Source organism: Aspergillus karnatakaensis (assembly GCF_047715665.1).
Source record: "Aspergillus karnatakaensis strain CBS 102800 unplaced genomic scaffold BJY04scaffold_38, whole genome shotgun sequence".
Taxonomy (NCBI): domain Eukaryota; kingdom Fungi; phylum Ascomycota; class Eurotiomycetes; order Eurotiales; family Aspergillaceae; genus Aspergillus; species Aspergillus karnatakaensis.
The window spans coordinates 287,839-309,845 of NW_027395750.1; the positions used below are offsets into that span (position 1 = coordinate 287,839).

At 50.2% G+C, this 22,007-nt stretch overlaps 9 protein-coding genes across 9 annotated transcripts; 5 read left to right on the forward strand and 4 right to left on the reverse strand.

Annotated features, from left to right (window-relative positions):
• The first annotated feature begins 414 nt into the window (after window positions 1-414).
• On the forward strand, window positions 415-2,218 carry BJY04DRAFT_193947 (putative C2H2 transcription factor). The gene is made up of 2 exons (XM_073711984.1): window positions 415-1,117; window positions 1,186-2,218. The coding sequence occupies exons 1-2, from the start codon at window positions 846-848 to the stop codon at window positions 1,703-1,705; spliced, it is 792 nt and encodes a 263-aa protein (XP_073569235.1). The 5' UTR covers window positions 415-845; the 3' UTR covers window positions 1,706-2,218.
• Window positions 2,219-3,886: 1,668 nt separating this feature from the next.
• Window positions 3,887-5,493, forward strand: BJY04DRAFT_95727 (RNA-binding signal recognition particle subunit SEC65). Its single transcript, XM_073721369.1, has 2 exons — window positions 3,887-4,760; window positions 4,846-5,493. Exons 1-2 carry the CDS (start codon window positions 4,343-4,345, stop codon window positions 5,196-5,198), a joined length of 771 nt encoding a protein of 256 aa, XP_073569236.1. The 5' UTR covers window positions 3,887-4,342; the 3' UTR covers window positions 5,199-5,493.
• BJY04DRAFT_95728 (putative C6 transcription factor) lies at window positions 5,494-9,578 on the forward strand. Its single transcript, XM_073721370.1, has 7 exons — window positions 5,494-6,504; window positions 6,554-6,593; window positions 6,641-7,420; window positions 7,489-7,732; window positions 7,783-8,108; window positions 8,161-8,231; window positions 8,278-9,578. Exons 1-7 carry the CDS (start codon window positions 5,789-5,791, stop codon window positions 9,428-9,430), a joined length of 3,330 nt encoding a protein of 1,109 aa, XP_073569237.1. The 5' UTR covers window positions 5,494-5,788; the 3' UTR covers window positions 9,431-9,578.
• A 43-nt stretch (window positions 9,579-9,621) lies between these two features.
• Window positions 9,622-10,327, reverse strand: BJY04DRAFT_220277 (uncharacterized protein; the record flags this gene model as incomplete). The annotated part of the gene is made up of 2 exons (XM_073716820.1): window positions 9,622-10,199; window positions 10,273-10,327. 2 exons carry the CDS (start codon window positions 10,325-10,327, stop codon window positions 9,622-9,624), a joined length of 633 nt encoding a protein of 210 aa, XP_073569238.1.
• A 1,321-nt stretch (window positions 10,328-11,648) lies between these two features.
• On the reverse strand, window positions 11,649-12,444 carry BJY04DRAFT_208749 (translationally-controlled tumor protein; the record flags this gene model as incomplete). Its single annotated transcript, XM_073714030.1, has 4 exons — window positions 11,649-11,733; window positions 11,784-11,943; window positions 12,000-12,276; window positions 12,430-12,444. 4 exons carry the CDS (start codon window positions 12,442-12,444, stop codon window positions 11,649-11,651), a joined length of 537 nt encoding a protein of 178 aa, XP_073569239.1.
• A 613-nt stretch (window positions 12,445-13,057) lies between these two features.
• sur2 (sphingosine hydroxylase) lies at window positions 13,058-14,996 on the forward strand. The gene is made up of 2 exons (XM_073721372.1): window positions 13,058-14,113; window positions 14,162-14,996. The coding sequence occupies exons 1-2, from the start codon at window positions 13,417-13,419 to the stop codon at window positions 14,761-14,763; spliced, it is 1,299 nt and encodes a 432-aa protein (XP_073569240.1). The 5' UTR covers window positions 13,058-13,416; the 3' UTR covers window positions 14,764-14,996.
• Window positions 14,997-15,228: 232 nt separating this feature from the next.
• On the reverse strand, window positions 15,229-16,995 carry BJY04DRAFT_220280 (uncharacterized protein; the record flags this gene model as incomplete). Its single annotated transcript, XM_073716821.1, has 1 exon — window positions 15,229-16,995. One exon carries the CDS (start codon window positions 16,993-16,995, stop codon window positions 15,229-15,231), a length of 1,767 nt encoding a protein of 588 aa, XP_073569241.1.
• Window positions 16,996-17,441: 446 nt separating this feature from the next.
• On the forward strand, window positions 17,442-18,842 carry BJY04DRAFT_96062 (uncharacterized protein). The gene is made up of 3 exons (XM_073721373.1): window positions 17,442-17,901; window positions 17,956-18,033; window positions 18,089-18,842. The coding sequence occupies exons 1-3, from the start codon at window positions 17,456-17,458 to the stop codon at window positions 18,759-18,761; spliced, it is 1,197 nt and encodes a 398-aa protein (XP_073569242.1). The 5' UTR covers window positions 17,442-17,455; the 3' UTR covers window positions 18,762-18,842.
• A 454-nt stretch (window positions 18,843-19,296) lies between these two features.
• Window positions 19,297-21,957, reverse strand: BJY04DRAFT_96066 (putative ATP-dependent RNA helicase DBP6). The gene has a single exon (XM_073721374.1). The coding sequence runs from the start codon at window positions 21,914-21,916 to the stop codon at window positions 19,334-19,336; it is 2,583 nt and encodes an 860-aa protein (XP_073569243.1). The 5' UTR covers window positions 21,917-21,957; the 3' UTR covers window positions 19,297-19,333.
• Window positions 21,958-22,007: the final 50 nt, after the last annotated feature.

A 22,007-nucleotide genomic window follows, 5' to 3' on the forward strand; every position in this document is an offset into this window, starting at 1 on the left:
TCCACCGCGCACTATACCTCAAGATTTGGAGCAGGAATGAAGCGGTGATGCTGGCAGTGCTGTGTGGCTGCGTCCACGTGACCGAGCACTTTTATTGGCCGGTGGTGGTTCCGATGTGGCGGAAACGGATGCCTGAGGTGGATGATTGGCATCTTCGCAGATACCACCTGGAATGAGATAAAACACCCCCCAATAATTCTCGTTGGTAGCCTGGGCCGCGATACCTGATGGAGTAAATGAGTCACTTTTTGGAGCCTAAAATCTTGCAAAGAATAGCAACAGAGTAGGCCGTGAGGGTGTAGGCGCTGCGGCCAGTGATTCACCGGACAAGATACAAATACAAGTACACCTTGCTTCGCTGCTCGGTGTCAGAAACACCACGTGTAAAGCCACTTTACTTGACGGCCTGAAATTATCTGAATTCGCCTCAGCAGAAAAACAATATATCCCTCCTATATATCACATCAGAAATCGCCATCGTCATCTCCGGACTTCCAACCTTCTCGCTGCTTCCGGATTATTATTGTTGAGAGGTGGGTGGCGTGCCAAGGTTGATTAGTCACACACACTGGGTGCCTTGTTACCTGAAAAATTCGGCCACTCCCATTTCCCAGTTCGGTTCCTTCAACTACTGCTCTCTGCTAGCTCGTTTACCACTCGAGTATATAACAACGCGTTTTTCGCCATCGATTCATTTTGGCCTCCCCGCTTCTCGCTCTCGCAAGAAACTACACCTCTTTTTATCACCTTTTTCACGTCGGTCGATTCGCGACCTATTTACACTGGAGCAATACCTCGCGCCTCCCCAGCTCAATCATCGGCGGGGTTCAACTAGCCACTACGATATGGGCGACGGCTCTGATTATCCCAGTCCCAGAAGCGAAGGTGCTGGTGGTGCGACCGCCGTCCTCGTTGCTGCTCAAGCAAGCGCCGATCCGCTCGCTGCCGTCTCGAAGATGAACGATCAGCTATCTCCGAGTTTCATGGAAGGGGCTCGTCCGCGACTGTCGGTGAGACGTGCGCGCGATCCGCCCAAGAACGCTGTCGGCCAGATTTTTTGTGACCACGCAGAGTGTCAACCGGCTCCTCCCACTTTTCGACGTCCTTGTGAATGGAAGTAAGTACAATTCCTACCTTACTGGCGTTTTGTGCAGTCCACGAGACTAACAAACCGACTTTTTACAGCAAACATATGGACAAGCACGACCGTCCCTACAAGTGCATGGAACCCGGATGCGATAAGATCCAGGGCTTCACATATTCTGGCGGTTTGCTACGACATCAACGCGAAGTGCACAAGAAAAACGTCAACGCCAAGAAGCCACTCATGTGTCCTTACCCGGACTGCAATCGCAGCACAGGAAATGGGTTTACGCGTCAAGAGAACCTGAAGGAGCATCTTCGCCGGCGCCACATGCATACAGAGAACGGACACGCCCCCGATCTTACTCTTGTCACATCTCCTGATTTGGATGGCGCCACATCTCTCCAGGCTGTGAAGCGGAAACGAGATTCGCTCGATGATGACCCCACCGCCATCGCTTTTCCAGAGGACGAAGAGAATGGCGTGGATATGCGGGGTGAGCTCAAGCGACTGCGCCGCGAGGTCCAGGAGAAGGATCGTCGGTTGCAGGAGCTCGAGCGCATCGTAGCTGGGTTACAGCAGGTCATTCCACAGCCTCCGGCCGCCGTCTCTCAGGGATAGACTGCACGGATGTCTGGTCTATCTCAGCACATCTCATTCAATGTTTCTGATACGTTTTTTTGCCGAAAGTTTTCTTCACGCCTTGCTTTTCCCCTCTGTCGCGTTTGCATTGCAAAGGCGTTATTGCTTTACCACCAAATTTACGTAACCCACATTTTTTCTTGTCGCCAACATCAACTGGGAGGGTTTCTATGGAATTGGTCTGCATCTCAAGAACGCGTGGAATTCACAATATCATCATCAACGGATACGGCTCCCACACAGCATGGCGTTTTCTCGAGGTCGATCTTATTTTATTCAGACCTGGTGGTGTTCTCTCTACTTCTTCCCTTTCCCTTTTGCCTCTTCTCTCTGTTCCCTTTTCCCTCTGAAATATACCCGGGTCGTTTCCAACCAAATCGCCCATTCTTCATTATGTACTCTGTTATGCAACGCTACACCATGTCTATGTATTCTCTAATGCAGTTCGTGATAACTCTCGTCTATTCATCCATACATTTATCTTACATGTTGTTCCGCGAGGAATGGCATGGTATCTCTGTAATATTCGTTGTTTGTTGTAAGATTAAACTAAACTGATCTCGTTGCCCATATCCATACCTCCACACCCCAACCTTGAAATCCTGAAATGCGTAGAACTAGCCCCGTAAATTGTCTCATACGTTGTAATCTCGGAAGTTCTGCTAATTTCACGTGCATTTTGCGAAAACCAAGGCTCGCTAGCGCGTCTACTACTGTAGGTATCCAGGAACCCTGCATCAGGCGCATCAGGCAACGCCTGTCTAGGTGCCTAGCATGCCTAGCCTTACGATATAGTGTGCACAATGCCATAGTAAACCTTGACCACAGAAAAACAGGCTTTGAGAGCCGCTTTGCCAGCTGATTTGATATTGGGGCCCAGTTCATTTCCTGTAGCTAGGTAACTACTACGCTTGCCTACCGCTCTACTTGTCTACTCTGCCTTTGAGAAACCCGTAAGTCCGTTAACACAGAGTATCTGGTGACTGAGTCGTAGCGTCGAGTTTGCTCAGATGTATCATGTGTAGGTTAGAGACTAATACCGGGAGCTGCTTGGGCAAGTTCGAGTCATCGGTCAAGGCGTATCGTGTCGTGTCATGTCGACGTGGTACGACACAAGACTAACACCCGGCAGTCTTCGGAGACGTGAAGCCCCTTTAGGCAGTCTTTCGAGGCGGGTTCAAATAGGCTACTGTATGCTCAACTGCTTGCGATGGTTGGTTTTCATGTCCGTTCTGGTAAGATGAGGCTGGATAGATGAGATGAGAGTCAGATTCGGCCTCGGACGGAGCAGCCTGGCGGCCCCGTGTTCCCACAGGGGCTTTTTAGTCCCTGTCGAGTCCGCGTATGACTCACATTAGGGTTGAACTTGTGGTTGTGGTCCCGTCTAGCGGAGAAATCTGGTGGAGATGGTTGCATTCTCCTGGTTTCTTTGCCTCGAAACTCGGATTTGTAAGGCCTGGATGGACTGATCGAAGCGAACTGTGCGCGGAGCCTGCTTTTCAAGTAGCTAGCCCTTTCAGTGTGAGTCATAGACCGACGTGGGGATATTCTTCGTTCGGCTTATGGGAAGTCGCCACTCCCATGATCACGAGCGTTAGCGAGGCATACCAGCCATGTAAGCTGTTTTCAGGTGTCCTTTGGTTCTAGACCACCAGAAGATAAATCTGAAGATAACGGGCCAAGCAGTTCGGAAAGGGGGCCTTTAAATCCATGCTCATCGACGGAAGTCGGGGCAGCATAAGCTCATGACAGTGCCCGGCTAGATTGAATCCAGCTGAACCATAAGATTGCACGATAACAAAGGGATACAGTCAGCAGTCATTCCAATAGCACATTCACTCATCTTCTGGGCAGATTCGCCTTTTTAAACCAGACACTGTGTTGTTAAAAAGCCCTACTGGAGCCGCGACGGCTGTAGCGCCGTGCAATGTACTCGGCCTCAGTAAACCCAAACCAACGTAAACTCGGAGCTATAGTTATTCAATCTCGAGCTTGAGGGAAGCAGTAGATGCAGTTTGCATGCAAGGCGAGGTCTGTTACGGCGCAATCATGCCTGCGAGGGATTTCGTCTGTTTCGAAGCTTACCGTCACTTAATCCTCATATTGGCTGATACAAATTGACAGGATACTCGAAATCAACTAGGCGTCGCGATCAAGAGTATCACCGCCTGTGATTTCCCCTATTAATCGTGGATGTTCGGTTGGCGTTCGTTAGGAATTTAAGTAGACATGCCAGCAACGCCTTGACCGAAATATGAGGGAAAGCGGCGCAGAGTGCACAAGTACTCCATCAACTCTCAAGTAGTCGAAGAAGGTGAGAAGTCCGCGAAATACAGTCCAATAGCACGATAAATCCGCGGGCATAGGAAGAAGACAGAGGAGGGACTCCGAGGGAGAGTAGTCAGGTGAAGTAATAAAGGCGGCTCTCCGCTCTGCACGCACTCCAATGGCCACTAAACCCCATTCATGCTTCCGCACACAGCTGCAACTCTCTTCCAACGAACACGCCCGCACCCCCCTCCATACAATAAATTGAGATTGGCAACCAGAAACAGGACGCTGACCTCCCATATCTTTGAGACACTCAACTGATTCGATTGTCCTCGAAAAGAGATCATGTCCCGCAACGCTCAAGTCGAAGAAGTGTCCGACTCGGACCCAGAGGAAGTCGCTCCTGCTCTAGTCCCCAGCCGCGCCAATGATTCGATACTCTCTGCCGCTTCAGTTCCTTCGTCGTCGATGCCCTCGAGGCAAGCACCCGAGCCTCAGCGAGAAATCCCAAAGACTTACCAATGTCTATACCCGATATACTTTGACAAAGCGCGGAGTCGCGCAGAGGGCCGAAAAGTCGGAGCAGAACTAGCTGTGGAGAACCCTTTAGCTCGGGATATCGTCGATGCTGTGCAGGTCCTGGGACTGCGTGTTGGATTTGAGCCTGAGAAGCTACATCCTAAGGACTGGGCAAACCCCGGGCGGGTTCGTGTGCAGTTGAAGAACGAGACAGGTGGACCTATTAACCCCCAGATCAAGAACAGTACGTTAACATGTCCACAAATAATCTGCTCATCGCTACGAGTGATATGTATGTTATTTAAATCCCCCCCGCTAACATTGAACAGAGCATCATCTTTACATTCTTGTCGCTCAGTACCTCAAAGCCCACCCTACCGACGATCAATCACCCTATCGCTTGAGAATTCGAGGCCTTCCAATGCCCGAGAAGCTGCCCGAAGCTCCTCCGGCTCCTCGTGGGTGGAAGATCGGCAAGATCCTGCCCATTCATTCTCCCGCGTACAGCGGCGGAGGAGTCAGCGATAACCCACTGAAAGACGCCATGGCCGAGATGCAGAACATGCAAGGAATGCCCGGTATGCCTCAAATACCCGGGCTACCCAACATGGCCGGTATGATGGGCGAACCTTCAGGAGGAAGCGAAAAGAAGAAGAAGGAAAAGAAGAAGGGCAAGGCATGAGGGGCTACTCCGCCTTTGCTTTTTCTTTCTCTCTTTCAGCTCAAGGAGGCAGTGTACATGTGTGGGTTGCATTGGCATAGGCGAACGGCGTTCTGTTGTGGTTTGGTTGAAATAGAAGCATATACCATTTCGACTGATTGTTGCAAATAAATTGACAATTAGCTCTCCCGCGCTAACCGCTAAACTTAACTATGCTCTGTACATCCCAGGTGGTGCGTAGGGACCTTTGCATCTAAGCATTCGCCATCTGTTAGTTTAAGACGTCAACCTCGTGATGCTTAACGGAATTGCGAACTGTAGTGGATCCTATTGGCTGGCTTATCGGCCACCGTTAATGCGGGCTTCTCCATAGTTTCCAACTTAATCGAGGCTCTTTCCAGGCTCTCCTCCCCTCTTGAATCTCCTCACGCATCGCTTTAGCTTTTCGGAGCCTAAATCGTTCATATAGGCCATAGTGACTTTTGCCGCATGCTCCGCGGCCTATATTTCCTACTACAACCCTCGCAGTTCCACATGAGGGGTTCAAGGAACAGCAGATTATCGATGAATCGGAGCACGAATTTCCCCGCCACTGCGACCAACAACGGATCATGAACCCCAGTCCGACCGGCAACGCCTCCTCGAATGGGCTTCCGAACGACCCGGTGCGCTTCACCTACGATGTCAAAACCGAGTTCGACTCCCCACCGTCCAAATCCGCCGGTAAAAAGGCTCCCGGTCGTCAGATCACGCGAAATCGCGCTAGCTACAGCTGTCATACTTGTCGGCGGCGGAAGGTCAAATGCGACAAGGTGCACCCTATCTGCGGAAATTGTATAAAGAACGGGACCGAATGTATATACGACCCGACATCGCAGAGGGATAACGAGCCTCGCAATGGCCGCGACAAGGACGGACACGGCGTGAAACGGAGACGAGAGTCGTCTAAGCAACTTGAGGATGATTTCGAGGACCTACAATCGATGTACGGCCGCTTACGGCAGGCTGGGCCTACCGAGCAGAAGTCTATCGAAGCGCGACTGGATAAACTCACTTCAATGATAGAGCGACTGAGCAAGACGTCTCAGCCGCTGGACCCGGCGGAGCAACAGCTGCTGGCTCAGCATGAGGCTCAAAATGCTGCTCAGGATGCACAGAGATCAGGAACACGACCCTTAATCGGGGAGGCCGCTCCTGATAGTCCCCGTCGTATGGCTGACTCGAGCAGCGACGAGTTTCCAATTCCAGCGGGTCATGCCACTGACCTAGTAGACCCAGTGGGGTCGTTAAATTTGGGCCATCTCAGCTTGGAGGATGGCAGGTCGCGGTATGTATGTTTTCCTCGGGGTTATGATATTCAACTGACTAGGCTCTAGATATGTCGGTACAACGTTCTGGGCTTATATATCTCATGAGGTAAGAGCTTTCCCTGGCCCATCCCAACCGAGGTCTAACATTAGTAGATTAATGAGCTTAATCAATTACTCCGAGATCAAACCCACTCTCATGAGAGCTCTGGGGTTAACGAGCCCTACATCGAAGAGACAGCAGAAAATGTCGGTAACCGGCATTGGATGCCCTCTGCTGAGCATCCTAGCATGACAGCACGCGAGAGAATTCCCACCGGAGAGGCATTTCAGAGATCTATGGTGTTCCCGACAGATTCTTCGCCGTCCGTAAAGGACAAAGTAGTGGAGCCGGATATGCTCGAGTACATGCCTACCAAACGGCAGAGTCACGCCCTTTACAAGGGTTTCATGTCAGGGATTCAGGCTATCAGCCCGCTGCTTCATCCACCGACCGTCCTCAATCACTACAACTCCTTTTGGGACTGGTATGATTCCAGTAGTTATTCTGGGGAGTCTTGTCCTGATCCATCGTTTATCCCATTGATGTATGCGATCTGGTATGGTGGCTCAGTCACAATATCTATCAGAACAATCAAAGCCGAGTTTGGTGGAGCAACCCGTGGTGGTCTTTCGAAAGCATACAACGACCAGGTGACACGCTGGCTAACGAAAACATCCTTCCCGCGCAACCCGACTTTGCACGGGCTAGCTGCTTACCTACTTGTGCAAACGATCTTGTCGAAGGAAGAACAACCCCTCACAAGCAGTTTGTTTGTCAGTCTTGCGATGCGTGTAGCCCAGACAATGGGTCTTCATCGTGACCCAGCGTACTTTGGCATTAGTGCTTCAGAGGCCGAATGCCGCCGGAGATTGTGGTGGCACATTGTACACATGGTATGAGAATCTCAATCTTTCAAAATGAAGTCGATTTGGGAGTCAGAGTCGCTAACAACTAAATATAGGACGGGGTCGTGTCAATGTCTAGTGGGCTTCCCCCCCTAGTGAACGAAGAGAGCTATTGGGACGTGCGCGAGACGAGCGAAGTCAAAGACACGCTTCTGGGTACTTCTGAAGCTGAGCAATACGAGAGAATGGTTCGTACAGGTGTACGTCCTCGAGATGATCCAGATGACCCGACTCTCTGTGGTGGCCCGTCTATGGTGAATGTCTTTTATCTGGCTGCCAGAGGCAAATATGTAATGGCTCGTAAGTAAAACTGAGTTTCTGCATCAAAGGCTATACTCTAATTTTCTCAGGTGCTGTCCGCCGAATCATGAGAATTCAACTTGGAACTAAGCCGGTTACACGGCGAGATATGGAAGAGTTGAGATCCATCCTTCTCGATCTCCAAGTGCAACTCAACTCGATGAGTGATCGGATTCCGGAGGCCAAACAGCCCGATGTTGCTTCGAACGCTTCCAATAGATCCTGGTCTTTCTCGCGCTCCCCAACTGAAGCTCTCAGCATTGATACAACTCTCCCAGGCGATGCAGCCCCAAGTTGCACAGAGCAATATCATACGCACGTTTTAGTGTCTTTCCATAAGTGGGCGCGCATCATTCTCAAGCTTTATGCCGATAAGGTAAGACGCATTGAATACTACCTAAAGGGTCCGGCTTATAACATGCTCATAGGCATTTTGTGTTGCATATCAACCGTTCCTGAAGAACGCGAAAAGTCGCATCTGGCCAACTGCAAGACAAAGGTTTGTTGACACGAGCCACTTGGATGAGCTGTACTAACCGAGATAGTGCTCTTCGCCATTGCCATGGCTTCATGGAGAAATTTATCTCCCTGGCCACCGATCCTGATTTTCAGCCTTTCCAATGGAGTTGGCCCGGAAATCACCAGCCAATGCACGCTACAATGATCATGCTTATTGATCTATACGAAAGACCCTACAGCCCTGAAGCCCCTAGATCTAGAGCTTTCATAGACAAGATATTTTCGCTTACCGGACCTGATGGTGGGGTTGTTGGTGGCGAAGATGGCATCTCGACATCACGACCGCTGAAAGATGGTGGCCGTGAAGCGTGGGACATGATTCGAAGATTGCGCCAGCAAGCATGGCAGAAGGCAGGACTCGACCCACAGAAGCTATGGACTGAGCAGGCTCAAATCCAGGCCGGTGTAATTGTCCCAGACGAGTGCATTGCTACTAACCCTCACTACCCCGCCACGTCAGGTTATCTCCAGCCTATTCACAGCCGGGAGCAGCTGCTCGACTTTGGAAAGATGTTTTATAGCATGACACGCTCGCAAGCCCTTCCAAACATTGCTACTGCTCTGGGGACACAGATCACTCCCTCGAGGACCAGTCATCTGCGCTACCAAGTTTCACCTTCAGCTGCCCCTGTCTCGCCTCAAACCATGTCACACCCTCACATTCGCCGTACCCCCTCAGATACTCACTCTCCGATCTCTCCCATCGAAAACCCGCTAGCTACGTCAAACATCACTCCAACCGCCAACATGCTGTCCTTTAATCAGCCTACTTCCGTCCCTATTCCACCTTCATTACCATTCCAGCAACCGCCAGCTTTCTCCACATCACCACCAGCACCAGCCTCAATGCAACCGTCCATGCCCTTTCTCGATGCCATGTCTCCGTCTGCACACTCTCTCAATCTCAATCTGAACGTTCCCCACGTCCCGACCCCACCGTCAATGGTCGATTCGAATCTGAATTTTGATTGGGACCAATGGGATGCCGTTTTCGGCCAGCACCTCCCTGTCTCGGATGAACTTATGGAGCTTGACCCGGTTACAGGGTTTGAGTTTGGAGACCTCGGTGCCGGGAGAGTAAGTCGCGCAGCAAGCTTTAATGGAAGTGACTCGGGAATGAGGATGGGTGGTAGTAGTACTGGGATGCGAAGTCCGGGATGGAATAACGGATACTGCTGAGTGTAGACCTATATAACTTGAGGTTTTCTTTTTCGTCTGTTATTGAGCGCATGGTTGCGAGGGCTTGCTTGATTCGATACCATTCTGCCTATCTGATATGATTTACATATCCACGCAATGCACATAGCTTACATATATATACATCTTAAGGTCATCATTCCAAGAACATTTCCTTATCCGGTAAAGCAATTCTAATACCTCACCGGCTCCCTCGAATACGCCGGCGGCGGCACATCCAACACATCCCCACCCCTACCGCCAACATTCCCACTTAACCCCGGACTCTGAAACACTTGATGTCCAACCGGTCGAGCTTCAACATCATAATCATAACTCCTCTGCTGCATTTGTGCGGCTCTACTAGTAGCAAAAGAAGCCGCCGCAGCCGCCGCTTCTGCTTCCCTCCTCCGAACAATCTTCCGACTCTTCCACAGAGCGAAGATACCGATACCGGCCACTGAACTAACACCGACCAACGCGGGGAGGAGGATGATGACGGCTTTGGGGATTTTCTTGGCTCCTTCTAATTTTGATTTTGATGAAGATGAGCCGGTGCCAAATCTCTCGTTGAATTCTTCGGCGGTTAGGTAATAGGAGCGCTCTAGGAGGCCGTATTGAATTTGAGGTAGAGATGGGAGTGGTGTTGGTGTTGGTGTTGGTGTGGTTAGCTCCAGGCCAGTTGTAGCCGGGCTATTGCCGCTGCATATTGTGTGATCCCTGGAGCTGGGTGTTGAGTTCTTATGGCAGTCGAGTTCTTGAGCCAATACACCTAGCAGTGAACGAGTCAGTTATCCATTCCTTAAGAGCTAGTACCAGTGCACTGGAACCATAGATATACACACCACTAGGTAAGCCCGCAAGCACCAAGAGTAACACCAAAAGCTGGAGGCTCTTCATCTTAATCCAAATCATCTTTATGATACAGGATAGCCAATTGCATTCTTGGGAGGAGATTCATTCCAGTTTGTTGTAGTTGCTGGCTTGTTTCTTCTTGTTCTGAACTCCCTCAGATTCGGGTTGGGGGGACTGGATGCTTATATACCCACCATTCTAGACAATCTAGAGCCTTCACGTTTATTCAGACCGGCACGACATCATCTATCTCCCTCTTCCCCGGAGATACATTGAACAAGGCTGACTCTTACAAGTAGGGCCGGGCGTTGATATACCTATCCGAATCTGGTTAGAATAGAAATTAGACCTGGAACTCGGCGAATGGGATTGTGACTTTGGGCTTGGCTAATTCTTGGCGTATAGAAGACTAACTGGATTCGGTGCGGCTGTGTTGGGGGTTCGGGTAATCGGCTGGGCTTGAATCTTCATGGTTCTGTTCTAGTCTTGTAGAAGGCTTGAAGAGATGCCCAGGTGAGGTCATGGGGTTCTGCACATGGGCCGATGTTGGTTGGTGGTTGAGATAAGTAGGTTGGTGTATGACTTGACTACGCTTATCCTGGGTCAGATATTCGGTATTCCTTGTCTTCAGTGGGGCACCAAGTATATGTACCTACCTCGCCGGAAGGACAATATCTCGAAGAAACCAGGGCAATGCTGTTCCCTTGAATCAAGTAACTATATGCTTTATTTGGGAGCCATAGTAAAGGCTGTTTTTGTGGAGGCCCTACCAAGCCCGAGTCAGTAGCAGGTAGTTGCACTAAAGACAGACAACGGCATTGGCTAGAGACTCTGGTCACTTCGCAGCACAAGTAATTAGGAGAACGGTCATCATATCAGAGTATGTATTGATGGAGAGAGCACGGCTAATATTTATGTGGTAATGTCGAAAGTAGGTGGGAAGAAGTCAAGGGGATGGATCTCCATTGCCTGAAGTTGCAGAGAATGGCCTATCTCCACAATCACCGCCAAATCAGAAGAAAACAAATACAACAAGATACTTGTGGTTGGCGCATAGAAAGTTAAACAGCTTGTTATGTCCTGCAGCTTTGACCAATAGAATACTAGTGTTCTCGAACAGCTGTACAGTACTAGGTACGAAGAAGAGCTTCAAGGCCCTCTAGACCAGAATATGGACGTAACAGGTATGGAATTCATGAGGCGTGACTCTGATCAAATAGGATCCAGAATATGCGGTATAGAAGAGCTTAGGATATTATATGAAAACGAGATAGCAATGTTAGCCAAGCAGGTAAAAGCATCTGCGAGACAGGTGATTGTATCCCTTCTTTTGGTTCCTTCGTGAATGATATTCATGATTCGTAATTTAAACCTTCATCTCCTCGAGACCGTGCTTCCAGAGGGTGGCATAAGGAGTAACACCGTCCTCGCGGAAGTCAATCAGGACGTGCCTAGAATAAAATTAGCTTGAAGACGGCTTTAGGGTAAGTTCTGGACATACATGGCATCACCGTCCATGGACTGGCCCATGAGAACATCATAGTTGTCGTAGTTGCCGAGAATCTTCTTGACGGCGGCGGGGGCGTTCTTCTTGAACTCGTCGATGGTCTCGGCGGGAGCACCCTTCTCCTGGAGCTTGGTGAGAACCTTCTTCATGTAGGCTGTAAAAACACGATTAGTGGTGCGTTACTTCAGAAACTATGGAGGCAAAATATACTCTTGAGGTGACCCTTGAAGGCATCCTTGGAAGGCTTCATGCCCTCCTCGGTCTTGAGCCAGACGAGACGGAACTGGTCCTCAATGTCGTGAACCATGGTCTCCTCACCCTCACCACCCTCCTCATCACCACCCTCAGCGGAGGGGTTGGCACCCTCAAGCTCGAAATCCTCGTTCTTCTTCTTGAGGTACTTGCGGCAGTCGCACTCGAAGAAGACGTTGTCGACAACCTTGAGGTTGAAGGTGTCGGAGAGGACCTCGTCACCGGAGATGATATCCTATTGAGAGAATAAAGTTAGTTTGAGCTGCAAAAGACAAGGCGATCTGTAGTCGGAATGATTGATGGGCGAGGGATTGTTTTTGCAAACTGGCGAGATTGTAGAGTGGGGTAGAGCCGGGTATAGAACCGAATAGAGGGGTCGAAAACGTACCTTGTAAATGATCATTTTGAAAGAGGGAGAGGAGAATCCTACAACGGAAGAAGAGAAGAAGAGAGAGGGGTCAAGAAGAGGTTGAAGATGGATTGGCACAAGGCTGGAGAGGAGAAGAAAGAGAATGGGAAGAGGGGAGAAATCGAGGTTTATTATTTAGCGGAATTGGTGGGGTTTTTTTCTGTCCGACTTTTTGCTGATACTTTTTTTGAGGGGCGACTGGCTCTAAGCCTCTTTGGGACTGGTCTGGACTCAGGCACGAAAACATGGTTGCTATCTTCAGGTTGACAGATCACCTTGCATTTCATTCAGGGGCAATCAGATGTTCTCTGCTCGAGTACCCAATACTCGATCCCTTTTGGATTGTCTGATATCTAAAATCCATGTCAATGTCTGCCTGAGGCTTGGGTGTTAATCAGGAGATTAACGTGACCATACCGTACAGTGTTAACAGTGAAAAGTCACTCTCTTATCGGTAATTTTACCATACGCAAACACCAAGCTCAATCAGCTCCGGTATGGTGCCACAGTCGGTCTTGACTTTTCTGCCTCCTCTTTAACCTCAATCTTCTGCTCACTACCCACGCTCCTTTTATCATTCTTATTCCCTGTTCTCTTCATTCAATCCTGGAATCCTCTTCGTCGCATTGTCAACCGCAATTAAACATCTCCGGCGCACCCCCTGCGCTCTTCGAACCTCGACTCCGCACGTTCCCGGCGCCCGCAGTCCCCTGATTGCGGTGGGCCACATCCGATTTCCGTCAGCTCGCTGATCCTACAATTTATAATTCGCCTCCTCTTCTCAAAACCGCATATCGCTCCTTCTCGTCGGTCCCTTACCTTACAATAGCTTCATATTCGATCTTCCTAGCTCTGCAGCTTCGTCTTGCGGAATCAGTAGCTACACCTACGGGTCCGATGCTTTCGAACTCATCATTAGCCACATCCTATTGATTGCGCGATCTCAACCTTTGTTCGTCTTTCACAATGGTTACAAACACAACAACAGGAATGGTCTCCGACCTTCCTCCTCTTCCAACCTACACCCTAAGTCCACGTCCTCCTCTTGTCGATGGAATTCCAGATAACATCCTCGCACTGATCCTTCCGATTGTTGCCTACTGGGCTGTGTCCATGTTATTCCATCTTATCGATGTCTACGATCTATTCCCTCAGTATCGCCTCCATACTCCGGCAGAAGTTCTTACCAGAAACCGGGTATCTCGCTGGGATGTCGTCAGGGATGTCGTCTTTCAGCAAGTGGTCCAAACTATCGCAGGCCTTATCATGGCATATTTCGACGAAGAGGAAGTTATTGGAAGGGAGGAATATGATGTCGCTGTCTGGGCCCGCCGCATTCGCCTTGTTCAGAGAGGATTGCCCTATTTGCTAGGCCTTTTCGGGCTCAATGCCTCTGGTGTGGCCGAGGATCTCTCTCAGAACGGGCACAAGATGTTGGCCGGAGCTATTGCCGGCGGGCATTATCCCGGGATTACCCAGTCAATTATCTCTGACAGCGGCATTGAAACCCTAGCGCCTGCGTTTACCAGCTGGGAATCGTCTTTAGCGAGTTTCATTTATTGGTTTGCCATTCCGGCACTGCAGTTCACCTGGGCTATCTGCGTCGTCGATACATGGCAGTACTTCCTTCACCGCGCAATGCATTTGAACCGCTGGCTCTATGGTAAGATTCACAATTCTCATCGAGTTGGCCGCTACTAATTTATTCCAGTCAAGTTCCATTCGCGCCACCATCGTCTATATGTTCCATACGCTTACGGTGCCCTTTACAACCATCCAGTTGAAGGATTCCTCTTGGATACCGCTGGAGCCGGCATTGGCTTTTTGACATCTGGAATGACCCATCGCCAGAGCATGTGGTTCTTTACTTTCTCTACCATTAAGACCGTCGATGACCACTGCGGATATGCGTTCCCGTGGGATCCCCTCCAGCATGCCACTTCGAACAATGCCGCCTACCACGATATTCATCACCAGAGCTGGGGTATTAAGACAAACTTTTCTCAGCCGTTCTTCATCTTCTGGGATCGTCTCTTTGAGACCCAGTGGAAGGGAGAGGTGAAGCTTCGTTATGAGCGATCTCGAGAGGCTGCTGAGAAGCAAGTAGGTGGAGGTGCGGAACCGGAGTCAGACGCGGACAACAGCGCTGCATCCGATTTTGCACAGCCAAGCCAAGACGCCGCTGTTGTATCGCCTGAGGGCTCAAGTGACAGCAACGCGCGCACTCGCCTGCGCAAGAAGACAGCTAGCCTGTCCCCAAGTGTCGATTCACTCAAGGGCGTTAATCACGGCGTCACCAGCAGTGTCCTCTGAGCCAACTCTATATGCTCATCATTTCATCTTTCTTTCTCCTCTTACACTTCACTTCGTTTTGATCTCATTACTGCGATTTCTGGAGCTGCAGGTCGCCTCCAGGCAGTGTGGGTGTTTTCTTCTTGGTTTCAACCAATTTACTGTGTATTAATACTGGGCGTGATGGCTGTTTACGCTTTGTACAATGACGTCTAATTACCTTCTGTGAATTACTTGTAATCAGTGTCAGTTTGGTGGTGGCTGTGGTTATGAACAATCACGATTCGTTTATTTTATTCTATCCATGCTTCGGACTGACCAACTAGTGAGGGTGAGGGTTTGATTCAATCGTCTAATATACTGATGCACTGATGCGCGGCAGGGAATCAGTCTGGAGGTAATAATACATTTCAACTTCCTAATCAGATCATATCTTATAGTAGTACATACATTTTAGTGATATCAATCATGCTGACCTGACATATGCTACTCACTATCGTTGACCTTGGGCTCAAACTCACAGAGCAGACTCCAGGTCGTGTCTCTAGATCCTCTCTTCCACTCCGCACTTGCCTCATCCCCATCGACCGAGTTCGAGGCACTGTAATCAGACTCTGAATAAACCTCCACCGTAACCCTGCACACCTCCTGACGACGACTGCTGCTTCGAGACAACGTAATAGATTCAATCAGCCCACTGCTGCCAGGGTGTAAATGACCACTGCCGGCTGATCCCTCCTCAACCGGGGAACGTTGTCTGATGCTTTCCTCTTTCTCCTTCGCGGGAGGGACAAGGGCAGGGGTGGCTACAAGGGTAGGGCCGGATGTCCCTGATGTCTCTGATCCGGGCAAGAGGCGTGAGATGTCACTCAAATCCTCCACGGGCTCTATGTTTAGTTCTCTCACGGGTGATGTGTGCCACCCTTGCTGCGGCGGGTTGTTTAATAGTGGAGATATTACAGGGAGGTCTGGAGATAAGAGGTCGGCTTCGCCGTCTTCGGGGATGCAGGTGTTGTAGGCGTTGATGATGTCGTAGATGAGCTGGTCTTGGGCTGCGTCCTCGTCTTGCTTGGTATTCCCATATCCATCTCCGTCTTCGTCTTCTTCTATGGCCGGGCTCTGATCTGGATAATCTTCTTGGGCGCGGAGAGTGCGTTTGACTCCTGGGCTTATGCAGAACATGACGGTTCCTGAACGTGGGCGGCGCGGTCGTTCAAGGATTGAGGTTGGGCTAGGAAGGGCACCCCCGGGAGGGTTGACGTATGGTCTGATTTCGCGCGGGGGAAGGGGTTCGCTTTTGTTAATGTTGTTGTTGTTGTCTTTGCTTTTACTGTTAACAGTGACTTCGCCGTGGTTATTGCTCGTGCTGTCACAAACAACATCATTCTCGCTCTTGCTCTTGCGCTTGCCTTTGGTGTTGGTCTTGCTCCCACCACTGCTGTCACTCTTATTAACACCAGGCACATCGCCGTCGCTCTTGCTCTTGGGGTTCATGCAGACGCGCTTGCAAGACCGGGCATGCGAGTGCTTCTCACGAGACGCATCCTTTCGGACCTGCTTGAGAGCCATGCCGATACCCGAGCTGGACTTGTATATCTGCTGTTGGGTACCAATGTTGAACTTTCCCAGGGCTTGCTCGACCAGGCGACAGAGCTTCGGAACTCGGTGCTTGCATCTTGTCCTTGTCCGGCTCTGTAGTGCTGCACGGAGGTACTCTAGGTACTGTGGATTTGTAATAACTTGGGAGATGATGCATGCTTCGCACTTGTTCTGCTGGTAGGAGCGTCGTTTCTCGTTGGGTCTAGGGCCGGTGGTGGTTGTATAGTCCGTCCAGAGTCCTCTCAGTGATCGTAGACATAGTAGAGCGTTCTCAACGCGGGGTTCCAGCGGGGCTTTGCTCCATCTCTCGACCTCTTCCAGGTGATCCTCCACTTCTAATCTCAGTAGTCGTAGTATATCGCTGATAATGTAAGGACTGAGGCCCCGGTGGACGGTGCACAGGGCTGTGGTATCGGCGACGAAGGTGCTGGAGAATAGGAGGACTGAGAATCGCCTGCGGAGCTCGGAGGGAAGCTTTTTGATCAGCTTCTGAATGTGATCGCTCGCTTCTTTGGAATAAACGGGAGTGGTATGCTGTGGTCTGCCTGTAGTAAGCACTTCAACCAGTAGCGCTAAGTTCCCTTTGGTCAGCTCGGGCAAAGTCAGAGGATGTTTCTCTTTGCCCGAAGTATCCGGGATAGTTGAGGTAGGCATTTTGAAGACATCTGGAGGATATATTGTTGGTGTATCGCTTTCGATAGCTGCGCTTGCTGAAGCTTATGGAGGTTCTGAGGGAGACTTTCTGAACCATGATGGCGGGGAATGCTGCTTATATTTCGCCACGTCGACTGCTCTTTGGGGAATTGTTTCTTTATGCAAGATCTTGGTGGAGTGAGAGGCATCATTGTATAGGTCCTTTGTGGCATTGTCTCGGTTTCTGAGTTGTCAATGAGTAGGGCTTCAGAAGCGGATCTCAGCACATGGCAGTCTTCTTTCACGATGCTGCTATTCCTGAAAAGGAACCGGTGGCTTGATTGCAAAAGTATGCGGGAGATTCTTTGTGCAGGTACGGGATGGAAAGCTTCCTGTTGGTCGAGAGCAGCCGCAGTAAAAGTGTCACGCGAAACTCTTCCTCCTTCCCAACTCAACTTTTTCATCAACTTCACTCTTCACCATGCTGTCCTCCTGTCTCCCTTCAAAGGCAACTGATGTGCCACTGCCCTACACAGCATCGCCATGGAAGCTACTATATGAAGATATTATTCTCTTCTTCCGTGTCGCGTGGTCTATACCAGGGCTTCTGTTCCCCTTCTCAAGCTACCAGCGACAGAATCTAGACGAGCTGGCGCCTACTCCCCGAAACATGGGCAACGCAGCCTTGCAGATTGTTCTTAGCTTGCTCCAGATCGTCTTCCTCGTTTCCATCCCGGTACTTTTCATCTGCATGATCCCGGCTCTCTGGATAGGCATCTACATGGTTGGAGTTGTGTGGGTGAACAAACAAACCTGCAGAGTGCTTGTCAACCGCGGATCGAGCGTCCTGGTTTCCAATTATCCCGAACTCGATGCCCCAGAGCACAGGCACGAGCATTGGATTTTCATCAATGGTATCGCTACAGGGTGAGTCACTTGGTGATGTCAGATACACCGCAGGTCTGACCTTTATTCCTGTAGACAAAAGTGGCTGCAAATGAACATTGACCGACTGGGCCTTACCTTTGGGCGGAAAGTTACCGGGGTGCAAAATCCAACGTATTCTGAACTATGCCCATCTACTGCCGCTTGAGTATACTGATCCAGAATGCAGAGCCGGTCTTGTATTCGACATAATACAATGCATGATCCAGAGGGCCTTTTCCTATCCGACGGACGATGTCAGGAAAGCATACTCGGTTATAAGAGCGGCTTTGCTAAACTCAAAACATACCAAAGTTGTTCTAATACTTCACAGCCAAGGGGGTATTGAAGGGGGCCTTATCGCCGACTGGTTGCTGGATGAAATTCCCCAGGATCTCCTCCGCAAGCTTGAGATATACACCTTTGCGAATGGTGCCAATCACTTCAACAACCCGTACAGGGTTGATACCGACGCTCACGCCAATGACGGGGAGTCGACGCCCACTCTAAGCCGTCTCCCTAGTATCGAGAGTGATAGCACCATTCTTCACATCGAACACTATGCCAACTCACAAGACTTAGTCAGTCTCTGGGGGGTATTGAATTTTACCAGCGTACTTAACCGATACAACGGCCAAGTCTTTGTCAGACCAGGCACCGGCCACTTGTTAAACCAGCACTACCTGAACAACATGTTTACACTCGGATCGGACGGTAAAGTTCTCGACTCCAACCCTTTCATGGAAATGGAGATCGAAGTTCCTGATTCGGCTGAAGAGGGCTCTAAGGGCCCGAGCAAGCGCGTAAGAGTCAAGGATGTGAGCCGATTATGGTTGTACCGAAATGGCGGCTCGCCCAAGTAGGGATGATTAGTGTTTCGTTCTTCGTATCTTCTGTTCTAACAAAGGTTAGTTAGTGATAGCTTCGAACTAGTTCACAAACGTGGTTCTTCAGATAATTCGAAGAGTTCATGCGTCTGAAAGAGTTCACCCATATTGTACAACAGCATTTGTCGGCTCAATAACTCAATCGATACGGCTTAAATGGCTTGTGGAAAGTTGTGGACTAGATCTTCCAGGACAGGTTCGGCTGGTAAAATATTGCATACTCGCCGCTGTCTCACTAGAGTAGCACAAAGTTTGCCTGCCTGAACATGAACTGTCAAGGAACATCCATAGTTGCCGCCCAGTCGGTGTAGGTCAGCGTGTGATGGGTAACTTGTTGTTCGAAACTAAGATGTCTCCGAGTATACGCTATCGTCCGCCACATAGCTCCAGGCATAAAGTCCCTACAGTCTCCTGGGGCGAGCGAGAACGTCACGTAAAAACACACCTCTAGCGAGGTGGTTGAAGAAACTTGGATATCTATAACTCAATAGTAGAGTACAAGCGGCAACGCTATGTAGTTAGCTAGGACGTTGTCACACTAGCCCTAACTAAGATCTTGCGCCTTTCGTCCCTACATTCTTGATTTCCTGCTCTAGAACCTCCAAAGCAGACTTATACCTTGACTTGAACTCCTTCATGTTCTCCAACTTCACGGGCACCCTTTCCACCTTCGTTGTCCTAGTGATCTTCCCATCTGCACCCTTTGCAATCTCATTCGTGAACCAGCGTCCTTCTCTGTGTGCAACTAATGTCCAAGCCGAGCCCTCTTTGCCTGCTCGCGCTGTACGGCCGACGCGGTGCACGTAGGTTGTGGTGCTTGCGGGGACGTCATAGTTGACTACGTGGGTTAATGAGGGGAGGTCAAGACCACGTGAGGCACGATCCGTGGCGATGATGATGGAGAGTTTGCCCTGGCGGTATGCGGTGAGGGTTTTGCGGGAGGCGGAGGAATTGTTGGATTTGATGATCGTGCCGATGAGGCCGGAGAGGGAGGGGTCGAGGAGGGTTAGGAGGCGGGAGAGACGGGAGGCGGATTCGGAGGATTTGGTGAAGACTAGGACGGTGGGTTTCTGAGAGGTGCTGGTGGGTGGTTTGGTGGGTTCTTCGTCGAAGTCGGAGTCAGAGTCAGAATCAGAGCTGGAGCTGCTGTCTGAGTCGGAGTCTTCGCTTGAAGACGTATCGTCCGAGCTCGTGGACTCTGAATCAGAGTCGGAATCGTCAGAGTCGGAGTCGGAGCTACTGTCTTCGGAAGAATCATCTGAGCTTGTTTCGTCCGAGCTTGTTTCATCAGAGCTGGTGCCTTCTGAGCTGGTTTCATCGGACTCGGATGTCGCTGGCTTCGTGCGCTTCGCAGAGGAAGGAACAGCGATCTTGATCTCAGAGAGAAGAAGGCGGAGGAGATACAACGGCTTCTGGGCTCCATCACCAACGGCAACAGAGTACTCCTTCAGTGTAGTTGGTAGAGTGAACTTCTCATCTGTATGAGCCACCACATCGCCCTCAGCGTCTCCTGTTGCGCTCCGCTCGGAGGTTCCGACAACAACCAGTTGCGGATTCGCGAGACGAAGAGAGTTCAGTTTCGAGATATCTCGGGTCATGGTAGCACTAAGAATCACTTTCCTCGGCTCCTTCGTCTGTAGAGGAAGCCCAAGCTGCGCTAAGAACTGTCCGCTTGAACCAAAAGCCTCTGGGGCGCTCCTCGTATCCAGTGAGTTCATGACAACTTCGACCCACTCCTGGAAACTCTCATTGAGCAATCTGTCGGCTTCATCAATAACCAACCATTGGAGATGTTTAAGAGTAAATCCTCTCGTATAGCGAATATGGTCCACAAGACGACCAGGCGTACAGATGAGTATGTCAACGTTGGGTTCGGGTTTATGGATATAGCCCGGCAGAGTTTCGCCCTGGTCAAGCGTGGTAGAGATATAGTCTTGCAGACCAAATTCGGTCCAGTCATCTCCTGTTAGCTTCGTCGTTTGCCGAGACTTGACACTCTCAGGGCTGTATAATTGATCAACACGCATTAATGTCCGTTGCTCATCCTTGATGGCGACGTTACCCACAGCCGACCCAACACGCAACCCAGATCCTGCGGTACAGAGTTCACAAGCTTCACGGGCTTGCTTGACCAGTTCTCTAGTCGGCACCACGATGAGTCCTCTCAGTCTAGGAGCAGGTATTTGTTCTAGCTCGGTAACGAGAGGGAGAACGTAGGAAAGGGTCTTTCCAGAACCAGTGGCCGCTGAGACACAGATGTCTCCAGAGTGATTCTTAGGTCCCTTCAACAACAGTGGAATGACAGCGGATTGCACAGCAAAAGCCTCCTTATACCCGTTATTCTCAAGAACGCGGAGAAGCTTAGGCTCGATTCCCAGATCGGTGAATTTTGTCCTCGTTTCAGCGGATGTCCTCAGCGGATTCGCCAGCCATGGTGGCAGAGAAGAATATGTTGGAGCAGCTACCTGTTCAGCGACAGGTTCTGGCTGAGGAATCGGCTCCAGTCCTTGCGCGATGACAGGTTCGGCGGTATTGAGGTCTGTGTTTTTCGTTTCCTCTACTTGGTATCCTTGCTCCGCTGCAGCTTCTGTCACCTTTGCAGACCTCTCAAACTTGGACAAGATCCCCGCGAACTTGTTTTTTGGTTGATCGGACTCGGTACCCTTCTCTGTACCAGCATTCTTCGAGGGCTTGTTCTTCTTCTCTTTTCCAGAATCCTTGCTTTTGAGTTTTCTGGGCTCAACATCTTCCATCACTGTATCCACAGGTTCCTCATCGGAGTCAGAATCTCCGCCTGAAGGTTTTCGTCTCTCCGATTTAGATTTCTTCTTCTTGGATTTAACATCCGCATATTTGTCGCTGGTGGCCGAAACAGTACTTTTCTTCGGGGTCGACTCTTTCTCGTACTTCTCGGCTCGGTCAGACTCAGGCTTCTTTTTTCGACTCTTCTTTGACTCGGGTATGGGGTCGGAAGGTTCGCTCCGATCTTTCTTCGATTTCTTGGTCGGCGTGGAAGAAGAGACGGCGGAGACATCGAGATCTCTCTTTCTCTTGTGGGATTTCTTCCCGCTCGTCGGGGTTGATGTACTGTCAATTAGTGTGCCATCATTAGACGAGCGATCCCCAGCCATGATTGAGGTAGATGGTTGCAATAGCCGGTCAAAACAACAAGACGCAGCCGTGAGAGTCGCAAAAAAGCTTCCTCTCCAAATAATTTTTAGC